The sequence below is a fragment of the Pocillopora verrucosa genome, chromosome 14, assembly GCF_036669915.1.
Source record: "Pocillopora verrucosa isolate sample1 chromosome 14, ASM3666991v2, whole genome shotgun sequence".
Lineage (NCBI taxonomy): Eukaryota > Metazoa > Cnidaria > Anthozoa > Scleractinia > Pocilloporidae > Pocillopora > Pocillopora verrucosa.
In genome coordinates this window covers 11,229,724-11,243,980 of record NC_089325.1, presented here as the reverse complement: position 1 = coordinate 11,243,980, position 14,257 = coordinate 11,229,724, and the positions used below count along the sequence as shown (strand labels likewise).

The 14,257-nt window shown below is 37.3% G+C and overlaps 1 protein-coding gene across 12 annotated transcripts; it reads left to right on the top strand.

The window, feature by feature from the left end:
- The first annotated feature begins 2,772 nt into the window (after positions 1-2,772).
- LOC131789700 (beta-2 adrenergic receptor-like) lies at positions 2,773-13,213 on the top strand. 12 transcript variants are annotated; one of them, XM_059106867.2, is made up of 4 exons: positions 7,346-7,569; positions 8,211-8,396; positions 11,107-11,216; positions 11,809-13,213. In XM_059106867.2, exons 3-4 carry the CDS (start codon positions 11,158-11,160, stop codon positions 12,734-12,736), a joined length of 987 nt encoding a protein of 328 aa, XP_058962850.2. In that variant the 5' UTR covers positions 7,346-7,569; positions 8,211-8,396; positions 11,107-11,157; the 3' UTR covers positions 12,737-13,213. The 12 variants fall into 12 exon arrangements, with proteins under 12 accessions (XP_058962853.2, XP_058962851.2, XP_058962854.2 ...); XM_059106865.2 differs by having other exon boundaries at positions 8,072-8,396; XM_059106866.2 differs by lacking the exon at positions 7,346-7,569 and adding an exon at positions 7,852-7,955 and having other exon boundaries at positions 8,072-8,396.
- The last annotated feature ends 1,044 nt before the right edge of the window (positions 13,214-14,257 follow it).

Sequence of the window (14,257 nt, the reverse complement as noted above, 5' to 3'; positions counted from 1 at the left end):
GCAAGATAATGCGAATTCCATCATGCTCACACGCTCAAGCTGAAAGTATTTGAAACACAGAAAGGAAGAAAGGTCACTTTTTTTTCAGCCCGTGCTGCCCAAATAGACGCCGAGTTTTCAATAGGTTCGAAGATCAGTATGGACGTGTGCGATTTGATAACATTTGAGTCACGGACACTCGTGCTTTCAGACGTGGATCTGCTAAGTAAGACGTCTGCGGGATTGATTGATATGTGCGTAACAGCCATTATTTGGCAAGAAAACAAATCGTGGAAAGATGCGAATCTGGTAAATCGAGAGGGAAGAGTTACTGTTTTTACATCATCACATCATCATGTAAGCTTACGCTGTAATTGAAGACCTGGAAATGAAAACATGCTTTCGAAATAGTTTTCCTAAATAAGGTATTTCATTTTTCTTAAGCTTTCCGGGGAGTTTTAATTTCTTTATTGATGTATGAAAGGAAAACAAATAGGGGATCGTGTGATCCCATCTTTCCTCTACGAAACAAACAATAGGAACCACTTAGAGTGATAAGTCTCCAATAAGTATCCAGAAGACCACAAATAGATTGTAGTTCGGCAAATCCATATACTAGGTATGTAAACATTCCGAGTGCTTTACCTAAAATCTCCAAAGCAGAACGAATTTCTATGACATTTCCGCTATATGTCGTAAAAAAGAAATAAGGCAGCCTCGCATCATTGTTTAGATAGTCTTTAACTCCAACAATACTCTGTAATGTTCATTTCTCAACTTAAACAACGTCTGTCTATCCCAGCTAAAACCCACACATAAACCATCACACTCCAAGATTACCAATCAAAAGGTTTACCTGATATCGATGAGATTAGTTGTTTGATACTAACTCAACGAACAAGGCGCAAATTTCGAAACCAGAGAGCGGCAGAAACTCGCTAGTTGAAATCACCCAAAACATGTTAAGTGAAATAACCGTTAAACGCCAGTCCTCGCAGATTTTGACCTGTATTTTTGTAACGATTTTCAAAGGCTTTAAAGAAAACAGATCAGTCAACTCAGATGGAAAGATCAAACGAACAAGCAACACGACAACGTTGCGAGAAGGTGTAAGATTTTTTATACAATTTATTAATGCAAATAGTGAAGTCTACTTTATATACAACTATTTAGTAGCAATTTACGCAATAAAGAAGGTACAAGTTTTCAACTTGGTTAATAAAACTAGACCTTGACAATTCACTGGCCTAATTTTTAAATTTTGCACACAACAACAGTTAAAAAAATACGATTCTAGCACTTCAGTACGAACAGAAATTATGAATCGCGATACAAATTACGGCCATTGGTCTTGAAACTGGTTATGGACTCTAATTCCTCCATCATAACAGTCCTCGGCGTATTTTACCCTAACACCATATTCCTGCCTTGGCGTGATATCATCCCACTCCAGACGGATATCGCAAAATTCGGAACTTAACTTGTTGTTGTCTAGTCTGCCTGACAGGAGATACTCCTGACTTTCGCGGAGCAGGAAGCTGCATGAAATAAACCGAGGAGGGGTGTGCAGCTCAACTGTATACACTGGGCTCTCGCCTCTGATAGATGGTATGAATCCTGCCAGCTGATTAAGTTGTTCTTTACCCTTGAAAACTTCAACAATTTTTAGATTGTAGACTTGAGAAGAAGAATAAAGGCTGAATGTGTCATTATCAGACTGGACATGGATGGCATTTGTAGCGTTGGACGTAACCTTGGCTTTCATGACTGTTTAAAAAAATCGAAAGAAATCATAGTCCTAAATTTTGAAAAGAACATGAGCTCTTAAACTTAAACACGAGGGTGGCTAGTGCATATTGTGGAACAAATGCCAAAAAAAAAATAATAATAGTGATATAGATGATAATAACAAACAAGCTTATATCTTTATTTCAAGGGCTAAAATCTATTTACAATGGAATCTATAATTCTATATTTTTTACATATGTCGATAACAATAAAATTTTAAATATAAATACATTACTAATGTGTTTGCTAAGAGGAAAAAAACAAAAAGTAAAATATATTGAAAAATCTCTTACGCCTTTCTTTGAATTGTGACCAAGAACTTCACCCAACCAAAATTGAACTAAAATAGTAGCCATGTTTTTGTACTGCAATTGCTTACCGATGGCAGCGGCACAAAAGTCTTTTCGAAGTCCTCTAAACCGGCACATACAGCTCTGGCTGGCAGTTATAAAGCTGAAACAAAATATAAAACCGATAGAGATTGCAAATGACATGTTTTGTCCTTGTATCCGTCCAGGGATTCCCTACAGGTCTTACACAGGACTCTTCTTCGCTTAGTTCCTTCGGCTTTGCTTGTTTCTGGACTACGCTGTCTCTATTTATACACTTACTGTGGATGTCAACAAATCGTTTCGCTCCATCAAAGCGGAAGAAGAGGTCATGTTTACTCCAGTAGTTAGAAAGACATCCACTTCCGCCTCCTATAATCTTCCAATTTTCTTTATTAAAATAACAGGCATTGCCCCAGTTTTCAGCTGGTGCAATTATTGTCATTCGTAAGAATTTTAACAACTGAAAGAAAACGGCACGATATTAAATTTTTTTTCTGTTCGCCATTTCCAGTAAACAGCAAAAATTGATGAGTTATCGCAACATTGAATATCACGTAGTCTACGATTTCGAAGTAAACACGGATAACTGCTAAACGACTTCCTGTCCTACTTTTCCCCATAATTTAAAAATAACTTCGGTTCAAAATACGTCAACTCGCAAACTTCCGTTGCAAAAGCTCCCGCTTTCATAATGACCAATTCTATAACCCTGTACGCACTGTTAGCGTGTCCTACGCCTATGAGCTGTGAGCACGTTCAGATTGGATAATACTTGGAACACATTACACCGCGGCACGACCACTGGAGCTTGAGAAACATCTAGATCTCAGTATAAACACGTAATGTGGTCCTCTGGGAAAAGTTGGGACGATTGCCATCGGTCGAGGTAAAGCAGTTGAATGTTTATTTTGCCTGTTATGGACCTGGGCTTTGTTTCACAATTGCTAAGCTATCAGCATCTAGCAATTACATTTTTAATAGCCATATCTCTCAGTGATCAGGTATAGTTTTTGCTCGTCCGCTGTCCGATTTTGGCAAAAGCATTTCAATCTATTACCGTCCCCTTAACTAACAACCAGTGACTGGGCGTGGACTGGGTCAAAGTCTTATGACGTCAGCGGTGAGGTAAATATCTCGTTTGAATTCGCCTGAAAATAAATGTAAACAATATCGCTTAGCTCACCTGCAAGGGGACGGACCAAGGAGCCGGAAAAAGATGGTATAAGCACAAGTTTAAAAGACCAAAAGTCGATATTTTTTTCATAAATCGCCGCGTCGAAGGAAAGATGTTTTTATTATCTTCTTTCGCTGTCTTGATTTGTCGTTAATTGGGTTTACAGCGAACCAGTCTCTCACAATGAGTTCTTATATGAAAGTTGAAGGTAGTTCTGCAAAGTGGAAAATAACTTAAAACATAGATGGAATTGTGAACCTCTTTCTTTTTTTATGACGGTCGTTCGAGCAGGAGTCAATTCAGCCTACTCAAAAAATGATGTGGACCAGAGTATCAACGACGTTGGTAGGTATGTGCAATGCTCAAATACGAAAATGACGGAAAAATTATTCGTGTACATAGGTGCCTCCTCAATGAAAATAGCCCGCTAGAACAATTCCACATTAGGCCTGGGATTACAGTTTGTACCCCTCACATAACCACAACAGTGGGGCTCCGTGCGAACTTGTGCAGCTTTAGCCTGCATGCTAAGTCTGTGTAGTGTTTTGAACTGAACGGGTCCAGTAGAATAATTAGTTTGCAAGCAGACCGACGAAACCTGGGACGCAGTTAAGATTTTTCAAAGGAGTGGTCCGTTGACGAATTTTTGACAACGTTGTGTGGTGTCAGCGGGCTCGCATTCACGGGACGAGAGAGCAACGGAAATGGATTATCTCGCCTTGGTAAAGATTTACACCATGCAGATTTTTCAGATCCGCTGTTTAAACAACCTTGATTATTAGTTTTCTATGTTGTTGACTCAGAAAGAAAAGTCTTCTTACATGCACGTGACGGTGTTATATAGTTATGGATTGTTTCCGTCAATATTACTTTATCTACTTGAATATTTGGGTCATGTATCAACAGAGGTTTTTATTGATCTTTTCCGCTTTGCTGTAAGCAGCTTTCATCTGGTCCTACATAGAAGAAGTATTTCCTGAGTTCATGGTTGCGAAAGCGATAAAAATGTTTGAAATTTCATGTGGAAAAGTAAGAGTTTATTTTTTAAGACTGAGCGATGAAAATGTTGAAATTTCGAGTCTCAGTTTTGAGTTCTTTCTCATCCTTTCTAAAGATGGATGTTGTTTGTTCAAGTTGAACGATGAAAAATTACGCTGAATAACGGAAACTAAATATTGGAAGCAAAAATAAAGGTTGAGAGCTAAAATTAAGCACTTCGGGGGCTCAAGATTATTTTAGGCAAGGACCGAACGCAATAGAAACGTGTCGAGTGTAATTTATTGTTTCATGGGAGACTGTCGGAAGTCAAGAAGGGGAGTGAATCCGTGACTGCTGGTGGAGAAACTATAATAGGTCTCTCAAAAAAATTATCGTATTTACCCGCTCTAATGTCAAGCGTTCAACATTTTAGTGTCGTTACATGAGTTTCTTGTTATTTTCCAATGAATGTATCTCTAAATGAATGATAATATTGGGTAGTAAACAAGTTATATTAATTATTTCTGCTAAACATGTCAACTTAATGTATTAATCAGTCTTCATTGTCTAAAATTTTTTATTGTTCAAATCGGCACAGCACGTAACTAACCTAAATCCAAGCAAAAATTGGATTCCTCTCAAACAATAGTTCGAAAGTTAAAAATGACTTCCAAAACCAACGTATTTCATTTTTGATCTGTGCTATTTGTAACACAATTTCATATTCAAACCTTTCTTGTCTAGAGAGGAAGTTTAAGTTTATCTTCAGTGGCGAGACAAGATCAAAACGTTTTAGTCTGATACTTTACCACACGTCCTTTACAGTTATTTATTTTCTTTGATTTGCGATATGATATCTGCTATGACATCACACTTTCCTGCGTTAATGAACCCGTGGGCTTATGAGATGTAAGATTCGATATTGTATTGTACACTAGAGGCATCGTTAATTTGTATGAAGCAAATCAGGGAAGGTGCATTTACAGACTTTGTCCTTGGTAAGTTCTGAAGTTTTCTTCCTCGTTCATTAGTGAGTTTTCCTTAAAATAAATCAAACAGCAACAACTTGAGAACAGCTTTCGACAGTAAAGGGTTTTATTTTGAAGTCTTTCGACTACTTTCCGCTTCCAAAAGTATACGTCGGCACGAGTGTAATTAGCTCATGCGATTTTCTGAAAATAGATAAAAATTGTTCTGAATTCAGTCATAAGTAAGCCGGTAGCGATGTTCATTTTCAAGTTCATTCCACTAAGCTATGTATTCAAGCACCTGTAAAGCAAATAATATTGTTTTTTCTACTCAAAAGGGATTCGACAATATTCTGAATGCAATTTTTTTCGGAAAGCCATCTCAAAATATTTCATGTGTCTCGATATGTATCAAGCGTTTTTCGTTCTTTTTTTGAGTAATGTACTCTTTATAACACTGCATTATTTAATTTTTATTTTATCACCTTTTGAGGTATTTCATCTTTGATCTTTAATTTCAGAATCTTCAGTTCGACAAAAATAGTTCTCTATTTTCCATCGTATTGAAGTCTATTCTGTTTAAAAAAGGGGCTACATCCGTGCGTAATCTTTTTTAAAGCAAGTTCTAAAAAACTCTTTAAATTTACCGGCCACAGGATATGATCTTTTATCTCATCATTAGCATTTTCCATCTTTCCTTAGGAAGAAAACAGGAAGTTGGAATAAATATTAGACCAGACTAGCTCAAATTTCTTAAAAAATTATCACTGTTGAAAAACCGGATATGCCTCGAATAGCGTCATTAGTTCTTGAACTCTGCGACTTATATTCTTATATTTAAAAATCTTACTTTGTTTTTAGAAAAAGCAGGCCGCATTGACTTCCATAATACCGTTTTCTTTGAATGACAGTTCGATGCCTGATTTGAGGAAAAAAAAATTCAATCACAGGACACTTACGTCAGTTTATGAACAACAACAAAAAAAACGAGAACGAACCTATTAAATGAGAGGAAAGCTTTCGGTGATACTGAAGAGTCAATTTGAAAAATGCAGTATTGTCAGATCTGGGTAATTTATACGCACAATGGTATAACGGGTAATGGCTTTGAGATTTTTCTCAACAGTTAATTTATAGTAATCTCAACGTTGTTTTTTCAGCTTATTTCTCGGCGTGTGACGCTTACCCATAAGTTCACTTTCTTTCCGATAAACGACAATTGATAAACGACAAAAATGACCATTTTGACGAAGCTTGTTCTCTTAATCGAAAGTGTAACTTACTTTCCATGAACACAACAACATTCATTTATGTCTCAACCTTACGACTCTTCACCTGTATTTTTCTTGTTTTTCCTTTTTTACTTTGTTCTAAAGATCTGTCGTCATTGTAGTATATACCCTGAACATCATCACTGTCAAGCTGTATAGAGCCCATTTCTTTTCTAAACCATCAAAAACTTGAAACATGAATGATCTTAATCGATGGTTAAGTGATTATCAGATAAATTGGCATGTGTCTTAATACGCTCGTGATCTGAATACAAATAAGTTCACTACTACTACTGCAAGATCACTTAAGCGACGATTGCATAAGAGCTGTCAAAAAACATGAGTTGTTAAGTGAAAATACACTTTTCTGACAAACAGACGAAAGCAGTGAACTATGAATATTTTACTTATTTGCCGCAGTCTTGGATTCATCCTCCCTGACGGAAATGAAAGGGTGACCGTTTGTGAGACAAAACACTTTTATAGAAGGAATGTTACTGCTTTTTTCACTCTTTTGAAAAAATAGTTTGGTTTTTATGATTGGATTCTCTTCACAGATTTCAGCTTTCTGTATTTTAGCTTGATTGTTAAACGTTTTTTTTTTTTTGGGAGGGGGGGGGGAATAAGAAACAGAGACAGGAAAAAGCAATTATGGAGCAGGTAAAAAATTAATAGGCCTAATAGGCTTCTTTACCATAGCGCTCGGCCTCGGCTGAGCGTTATGGTAAACTGTTTGATCGGCTTGACCAAGAGCCCTGCTGGTTATTATTAGATCTCGGTATACATATGCAAATTATCATCAATTAGCGTTTTAAAAATTAAAACTTACATGTAAAAAAAAAGGAATTTACTTTTGTAGCACGTTTTGGTGATGAGACATTTACGAAAGCAAAACCCATCCTACGCAGTTTACCCTTTTGCAGTGGATCCCTTTGCGTGATCAAATTTTTTTGTTTTTAAAACAGCAGTGCAGCTGAAACATTAATCACTTCCACTTGCAAGGATTTCAACGGTAGTAGACGAAAACAAAAGCGATTTTACGGTTCCAGAAAATCTCTGGATGGGCTTAAAAATTTCAGGTATTCAAGAAATATTGTAAGGTATATATTGCGAATTATGTTTCAGCTAAAATAAGTAGGATAATTGAATATCACGATGAAGCGAGGATTTTATTTCAACGTGCATGTAGCATATCAACATGGCAAAGAAATGAAACGGCTTTTGCACTCTTTATTACTGTCTTAGTTCGAAAAGCAAAATAATGTAGAAACAAAGAAACTGAAAATTGTTTGTATCTGCTCGTTTTGTTGTGCAAATATGAATGTTTTCTTTTCTATTAAATATTCGGTTTTATTGCTTGAGACGGAGTGAACACGCAGAGCCTTTGTGCAAAGTTGATAGTTTTAAACAGTCTGGCCATGGCTGAGGAGCTTAGATAAAGCTCACGAAAATCACAAATTTTTAGGTAAGTTCGCCAGTAGATTGAAATAGATTTACCTTTTAAAGTACTGTTCAAAATCGAAATTATTCAAAATGATCTTTTGCGACTGACAGCTCTGATATTTTTTCCTTATTCCCTAGACACATCGGAGAAGGCTCAAATTTTATTTACTTATACAAAAGAACATGGTTTGGGTTTTTTCGAGTTCCATCTCTGGATATTCTTCAGTTTAAACTAGGCGCATCGGAAATGAAACTTCACTAATGTTCTCTCATGTAGACAGTTTTCGCGGTACGGGAAACATTATACAGTACTTTGGGCGACAGTCGGTGTTGATTTTCATCACGAGGATTACGACGACTCCCTGAAGAAGAGGAAGAATAATAACCGACCGTGCACTTTGCGTTGTAAATTTTGGCAAATCTTGTGGAGTTCGCTACACTGACTACATCAAACTGAAACAAGGTGCGCAGCTTTTTTTTCGCAATTGTATCTCGTTCTCTTTATATATTGATTGGAAATTTTTTTTATAAAGATGACTGCATGACGTCGAATGAAAGAGCGAAGAGTGAATTCGTGTTTCAAAGGGTCCTTAGATCGCCATGGCGTAGCTGTTGACGTTAGCCGTCAACGTCCCTGAAAATTGAAAATGTAGCGTAAATGCTGATCCGATCCTTAGACTCTGGAATAATTTTCTTCTTTCCTCGGATAGTTTCTGAAATGAGGGATTTACGGTCACTTAGTCTTTAGTTCCATGGTCTTTTCATTCGAGGTCAGTTCCTTTCAAATTTCGGTTAGATCGTTTCGATATACAGTCACCTCGTTCCACTACGAAGTGATATCGTTCCAATTCTGATATTACGAACTTTCTTGCTAGAATTCGAAGAGGGATTTTCTTTTAATACTCATCAGAGAGTCGGAGTGTCATAATTGCCTACTCGTGCATTATAATAATCATCATGTAAATATGAGAGCGAACTTCACTTTTTGAACAGTAGTGAAAATAAGGCCTGAAAAAAAAACCAAAAACAGAAAAATTCAGGCCTGCAATAAACCCGTGAAGTGATGAATAAATAACTGAAAATCAAGAAGCGTTCATAAAGATCGCTTTCATAATCACGTTTTTATCTGTAGTATTTATTCAGGTGTATTTGAAACCAAAGAACTCAGCTCCCAGTTGGCTTATTGGCTCAGTTGGTAGAAAACTGCACCGGTATCACCGGGGTTCAAATCCCAGACAGGCCTGAATTTTTTTTTTTTTTTTTTTCAGGCCTTATTTTCACTGTTGCTCAATCACGTCTTTATCCGCATTACACATAAATGTTTTTCATATATTCACAGTTATTTAATGATCATCGTATTCATCTACACGCAGCTGTAACGTGTTTTCGGACCTGTGCTTGTCCGATGTTGTGTGGGGTTGAAATGCTGAACTATCTATAAAGGTCTTACGTAATTTTTTTACATAAAGCTCTTTGTACTGTAATAATTCGGAAAGTTTCTGTGTCCGACTCTCTTAGATCGTTTTTGGCGAATGAAACTTTTTTGTGATAAGATGAGACTTCGCAGTGGAACAATGTGACGTAGTTTTGAAGTGAAGTGTCTTGGAACGAAATGGCCGAAAGGAGAATGGGAATTAGGGAATGAGAAATGATGAATGGGGAATTAGGGATGGAAAAGGAAATCGGGAATGGAAAACCAGGAACGGAAAATGGGCACAGCGGATAGGGAACGGAAAAAGTAGAACCGGAAAATAAGGATCGGAAAATAGAAAACGGAAAGTAGGGAACTGGGAATGGGAAAAATCCGCATTAAGTAACATCTCCTTAGTTGTGGTTCTTCAGAAATGTCAGATAAGACTTCATTTCTGGCAAAGTCGCATATAATTCCAACAGTAGTTTCTAGACTTCTATTTTGGGCGTAGTTAACTCTTGCTCACGGACGCATCCCCAAAGTCGTTATCCACGACTCGATAGTGGTGGAGAAGTGAAAAAACGGGGGAGGTTTGGGTCGGGTCTCGACCCAAACCTCTGTCGCTATCACTCCTCCGTTACCATCGCACCATTTATAAAATCGCTCCCTTTCACCGACCAAGCGCCTGCAACAGCTGTTAACAGGCTGATAGATGACATCATTTCCTCATCTTAACTTATATGTTAGTTTTTAACCTCAAAATGCGGATCTTACGATATGATAATCAGACACCCGGTCGAATTTAAATTTAACCGTACATTAAGGATAGAGGGAACAAAGTATTCTGTGAGTACCAAATAGGACTGCTTGTTTTTTAAATTAATCAGCTTGGGCTCTTAGTATCTATGGTTTTTTTTCTGGCAATAGAAACTCAATCTTTATGTTACGGTGTAAGTAAAACTAAGAAAAATAGAGCCTGTGCCAGTCTCATTACTGTAAGTGCGACGTGGTTAGAAGCGGTAACATTAGTAACTAAGAAAAGGAAAATTGAAAAAGGTTTTTTCCTCATGAGTCAAGTGTCATATCAATGTTGTTAATGATGGAACGTGAGTTGGCACAAAATGAGAAGTGACAGAATATAGAAGGCAATATTAATTTCCCGCGATAAGCATATTTCACATGACAGCAAGATGATTGAAAAATTAAAATTTTTAATCACCAGTGTTTTTCAAGTGCAAGATAGTTGTATCTTCTTTTTACATTAGCTGGGAGGGAGAGGTCAAACTACACGAAGCTTTACTACTTAATACCTTCTGTATAATGATATACAAGTGTATAGCAGATGTTTTTGTAGCTATTGAGGAGAATGCGCGCTAGATAAGATAGATAGGAACTATAATTTTTAGTTACATTACTAATTCTTGGTTTGTAACTTTGATCAGGATCTGATATTCATATTTTTCCACTTTGATGTCGAGTTATTATAACTAAATTGAAAACAATACAGGTTGCTATATTAACTAACCTTTGAAACACAAACAAATATGAAAAATTTTTAATAGAATGACCAACAACAGAAGGAAATTATCAGTCAAAGTAAGTCAATGTTCAAATAGTCAAATTTTCACCAACCCGAAATAATATTGCATCACGTTTTAATTAAAATGTGAGACGCAAATGTCACCCACTTTGTTTGGCCTCCATAATTTCAAAGACAGTACAATAAATAGCACCACTTAATATTTGACGATTCTGTTTCAAGATACAGCCTCCACTGTCTGAGAAACATCGATACACTATTAAACCTCACCGGATGAATAGAATGTCTCGTCACCTGAATGTTACCGAGCAGGCCAACTTGACAAACCTGAAGTAAGAACTTTTTTTGCGAGCATAGCCATATTCTCGTTAATTTTCATCTTTTTAAGTGTGATTTTCGCATCAGTGTAATGAGACGGCAAGCAGTTTGCCTCGCAGTTCTGGCTGCGCTATCTGAATGACTAAAAACGGCCGTTTTAAGATCGGTCCTTGGTATTTGCTCCAAATTAAAGAAACTTCTTTGCGGTTTTGTTCACGAAAGAACGGTTTACTGTTTTCGTTTTTCGCTTGTCCAGCCTAAAGGTCTCGTTATCCCGGTCCCCTGTTTAACTGAATCGCAGCCTCGGCGATTTTTCCGATCCATAGCTTTTTTTTTTTTTTCAATAGTTGTCTGATGAAAATTTTTGGGCCTAATTTGCGGTTCCTGATGAGACCCTAGGGTTTTTATTTCTGGCGACCATCATCGATCGATTGAGCTTCATGCTAATTTAGCTTTGTTTTTGTTTGACGAGTTTCAGCCATCCTTTAAAAATGGGTTTCGTTTTAAGTGATATATAATTAAGACTGGTTTAATTAATTTCCTACACAAGCCTGGGCCACCTGTCTCAAAGAACTAACCAAATTTTGCCTTTCTGTTTGGGTTCAGGATGTTGGACAACTCAGGAAAACCTCAATGGTTTACTGTCCTGGGCTGGCTTCTGACTGCCCTCGCTTTCACAGGCAATATCTTCATCATCATTTTAATTGCTTCGAAAACACGCCTTCAGTGCATTACCAATTGGTTTCTTTTGTCTTTGTCCGTGGCAGATCTTGGAGTAAGCTTGAGTTTATATCCTGGTTTATACTTCTGTTTACCTAACGTTGAGAACGGATGCCATCACATTTTGCTTGCCATCTTTCAGTGGGTATTCTTGTACGCATCTGTGACCAATCTATGCGTGTTGGCATTGGACCGCTACATGGCGATAGTCAAACCCTTTGTTTATGTCAGTTTCATGTCAAAAAACTGTGTTTTGGCGTTCATCAGCATGGCCTGGATTCTACCGTTCGTGGCCGGTTTTGTGCCGTTAACTCTTATACAAACGAAAGACGGTATAAGGTACTTCACCTTTGTAGCGGCGATCGTTTTTGAGCTCATTCCCTGGGTAAGCTTGCTGCTAACCACGATACAGTTGCTTTTTATCGCCAGAAAACATGTCCGCGAGCGGTCTGCAGTTGTGAAGCAGCTACGCTACAATGACTCCACCACAACAGGAACTGAAAACACGCCGCCCTTGCGCCAAGGAAACAGGGCTCGAAACTCCATCGCTTTCATCGTTTTTGTGGTAACATTTTACATTCTCTGTTACTCCCTAACTGCTGTTAAGAGCGTGTGCAATTTTTTGCCGTTTTGTCCAACTCCTTCAAAGAACGTGGAACAGGCGCAACAATTACTGCTGATTGCAAACTCTGCGTTCAACCCCCTCGTTTATGGATTACTCAAACAGGACATTAAGCGGGAAATAAGCAAGCTTGCACACTGTGGTTGCTTCAAAAGACAGCTCTCTTCATTTCAAATGGAACAGAGATGCTGATAACTTCAGAAATACACTGCACAGGCGCAAGAAGATCTGAAATTTTCCAAGAAACAAATCGAAGAGCTTCCTTCTTCATTTCAACCTCGCCCGAACATTTTAAAACCTTTCAGACAAAAGAAAAGGAACTCAAAATGGCGGAACCATACGGAACTCAATGTAAAGAACAGATCAGTCTAAAAAAATTAATGATTTATTTATTCTGGTCTATTTCCCTTTATTTATGTAAGTAATTATTGTACAGTGGTAAAACTTTCGCCAATCTTTGATAATAACGAAAAAATATATGTAACTGATTTCAATCAATTTTTCCATCGTAATTGTAAATGTTGTAAAATTGTAGAAGTATATTATAGAATATTTAAATAATCTTTGAATACTTAACCTTGTTTGAAAACATATCAGTGAAGCCTTTTAGTTTTAACTAGATTTGTCACTCAAGCAGCTTTCCTTATTTCATGGTTGGGAATATCTGTGTGTGAAGACTGTAGAATTAAATGAACTGAAAACAATGCAGATGCTCAAATTTTCTCTGCTAATTGCAATGCTACATTATCTTGGTAAATAACACATAAATTATCAGCGTTTCCCAATCAATTTCCATGCTAATGATTTACACCTATGAGAAGAATGAAGGCGGAGTTCGAAAGTTTATTTTGATTTTTCTAAACCTAAAAGCGTTCTGTAACAACAGGAAACAAAACTTTTACTTTGATAGAGAGAAATCCCTTCCTTTTCAGTTATTTCCTGAAAAACTGACATTTCCGTCTGAGGATCACAAGCAGCAGAGTGCTTTATTATACTTAGTCATGCTGCTCAATTCGGATCTTCCATCGACTGTATATGTTATTATCTTCCTCCGTTTTTCAGCGAAAGTTATTTGGCTGAACTATGTAAAGCAGGGCGTGAAATTGCGCCTGATACAGGCGCCAATGCGACTAAATTTTTCACTTTGGCGACCAAATCCTGAAAATTAGTCGCCAAATTGGCGACTAGAATGCTTCATCATATCCTTAGAAAGATAAAGCCGCTGCAAACTTCCCCGTTAAGTTTGTTTCCAAAACACGCAGCACATACATCTAAATCGATGACTAGATGCCATCTTGGATTTAGGTGAGCTTGAACGTTGTATATTATCCATCATAGAGTCCAATTTGTAGCACGTTAAAGATCTTTTTCCTAACTTAATTTTGGAGGGTCTATCTAGAACGCTAACGGCCAAAAAAAGTTTTTGTTTGTCTTTGAAAATGGCGACCAGCTTTTTTAATTGGCTACCACCTTGAAGAATTTAGGAGCCAAGAAAAAAAAAATTAATTTCACGCCCTGTAAAGGCTGCGAATGACCTCAGCCTAAGGATATTTAGTCGAAGAAAATTGGTGTGTCGCGTTTCATTGGCGTTTGAACAAAATCGAAAGAAGCAAAATAATGAAACAGCGTCTTTGTCAATTACCATGCATGGAACTTGTTTTTCGTGTCTTCTCTTACATTAAACAACTTAAAGTCACCTTCTACGAATGAAAC